Raw genomic sequence first — 2,495 nt, forward strand, 5'->3', positions numbered from 1 at the left:
GCTTTTGCATCAAACTGGCATCTATTTTTCCTGATCACAGAAGGTCCATGTTGCAGACGTGACTCGTGTTCGCTTCCAGTTTGGGTTGGAAGATGGCTGCCCAAGAGGCGTCCATCATTTAGTCAGCGTTGTCCAAACACACGTCCATAAATGTGTCACACAAACACTCACATCTTTTAAATCCCCGTAATACACAAGAAATAAGCATTTAAATGCTCATAAAATAAAATAGAAACCTCAACCTTCAAACAAACGCTCACCCTTCGGACAAATGTTGCAGAGAACTAAACCGTTTGTAGCAACACGTAAACTTAAAGTAAAGACCTGAACATTTATGATGGTCTTCACTTTGTTTTCTGCGTTTTATATTTTAATGAAGACTCGTGTGTTCCACATGAATCTTTCCAGCTTGTTTCATCCCCTCGACTCTTTCCTACGTTACGTCCCTTCTTCCTGTGGGAGCGAGAGCGGTCTGCATCAGTTTTCTGTCATTTGAACTCGGATGGAGGACGAGACTTTTCCCACGCTGTGGAAAAGCGGCGTTACAAACGTGTCCATCAGGCTGTTCCACACAATCTGCAGAGAAGGAAGAAGCACCAGGAAACCCCGGACAGTGGGCATCACCAACCTGGAGAAACAAGATGAACAAAGAGGTGCATGCTCAGATAATCTATTCACCAACTGATTTTCATCATGCATGCAGTACGAAGACTTGTTTTCACAAATACCACTTTTAATCTTAATATGATCATTTCATGGTTTTTATTCAGCACCAACAGAGAAACTAAGGTGGAGGAATGTTCTCCAGAGCATCGTCTGTCGTGGGAAAAAGGGATTCCCAAAACAACCAGGTGTAGGCTCCATCATATTTAGTTATAAAACTCTGGAGAACAGCCAGAGTTTTTATTTTGGTCTACTTCAACAAACTTTAAACTCCAGCTGAAAGCGTCACTACAATATTTTTAAGCTACTTGTTAAACAGCTTTGTTCTTTGCATGAAGACCTGAATAGGAGGACATTTGACCTGCTGCTAATGTAATTTAAGAGAAACTGTTTTTTTTAATAGGGAGTGGGCAGTGCTTAATTTGTAAACCGTATGATGCCGGAACACAAGTTAGAGGGGGTAGGGGGTTGGGGGGGGGTCCTCTCCCAGAAAATTTTGAATAAGTTAGATGCCATTTCCTGCATTCTGGTTTATTTTAACGGGTTGTTAAACATCTACATTTACCTACTTTTGTAAACACTTGATTCAATAACTATTTGAGAGAGCAACAAGAAGTAGCCTGACCAACAGCTCTCCTTGTGTGGATTGAGCAGTCTCTGCTTCTCGCAAGCATTCTAACCCCACACCCCCAGGGACAGAGATTTTTTTAAAGGTAGAAGTGGAAATGTTTACTTGAAGGGACAGCTCTGATGTGATGTTATGAAGCTCGTAAGTGGCTATTATAACAAAGTCCATGCTCAATAATCCAGGTATAAAATCCAACACTTTTCAGTCAGGTCATCTGGACAGTTTATTTTTTTGTGCTGAAACGTTTCGCCTTCGATCCAGAAGGCTTCATCAGTCAAGGAAACACGCAACAAAACTGATTCTTCCTCCAACAGCTTACTCCAAAGTGGAACAAACCAGTTCTGCTTGTGATAAGATGGTCTTTGCAGTTTGACAAGACTGTCAACAAGGAAGAGGGCCGGCAATGGAGGAGGGGCTTACCAAAGAGACCATCTTATCACAAGCAGAACTGGTTTGTTTCACTTTGGAGTAAACTGTTGGGGGAAGAATCAGTTTTTTGTTGTGTGTTTCCATGACTGATGAAGCCTTCTGGATCGAAGGCAAAACATTTCAGCACAAAAAAAGAAACTGTCCAGATGACCTGACTGAAAAAATGTTGGAAGTGGCTATTATGTTTAAAATGAGTGTTTATGTAATTATTTTCAGATTACATGTCCAATATAGGTTTTATTAATTCAAAGCAGTCAAATGTGTTCATAACTTTATTATTAGTAAGCCTGAAAGTTACCGGATCCAAGCAAACAGTTACCAGAACACACCCTGCCAAAATAGGAGAGCCCCTGGATCCTGTTCCAGCAGGATCCGGCTCAAATTAAGTCCTGGGAGTAGTTTCTGGAGAGACAAGCCATGGGTTGAGTTGGTTGAGAAATGCATAAAACTTACTGTCAGTGAGAAGAGGGCCCTAACATTCAATCTATTTAGATTTACAATATCAGTAGAATAGCTTGAGTGTTTAAAGCAGCGTGTGGGAGGGGCATGTTGGGCTGTTAGGAGAGGACTTGTGTGTTGAAGTGAGTGTACCTGGTGACAACGGTTACTTTGAATACTTGGATGCAGAACAAAACTTCAGGGATATCTCATTTGCATTTGATCTACACCTGCCACCCAAATCAGAGTATTGTGATGGGTGTGGTTGACCAAACAACCTACAAACCACCACGTTAAAATCATCATCATTATTTCAAATATATATATATATATACAT

General features: G+C 41.0%; 1 protein-coding gene across 1 annotated transcript in view; it reads right to left on the reverse strand.

The window, feature by feature from the left end:
• Nucleotides 1-355: 355 nt before the first annotated feature.
• Nucleotides 356-2,495, reverse strand: part of cav2 (caveolin 2) — a 16,842-nt gene continuing 14,702 nt past the window's right edge. Inside the window, exon 3 of the mRNA XM_037683228.1 lies at nt 356-628. Within this exon, the coding sequence (XP_037539156.1) occupies nt 478-628 (151 nt within the window). The 3' untranslated portion in view covers nt 356-477. The remainder of the gene's footprint in view (nt 629-2,495) is intronic.

Source organism: Nematolebias whitei, chromosome 10, assembly GCF_014905685.2.
Source record: "Nematolebias whitei isolate Nwh7 chromosome 10, NemWhi1, whole genome shotgun sequence".
Classification (NCBI taxonomy): Eukaryota; Metazoa; Chordata; class Actinopteri; order Cyprinodontiformes; family Rivulidae; genus Nematolebias; species Nematolebias whitei.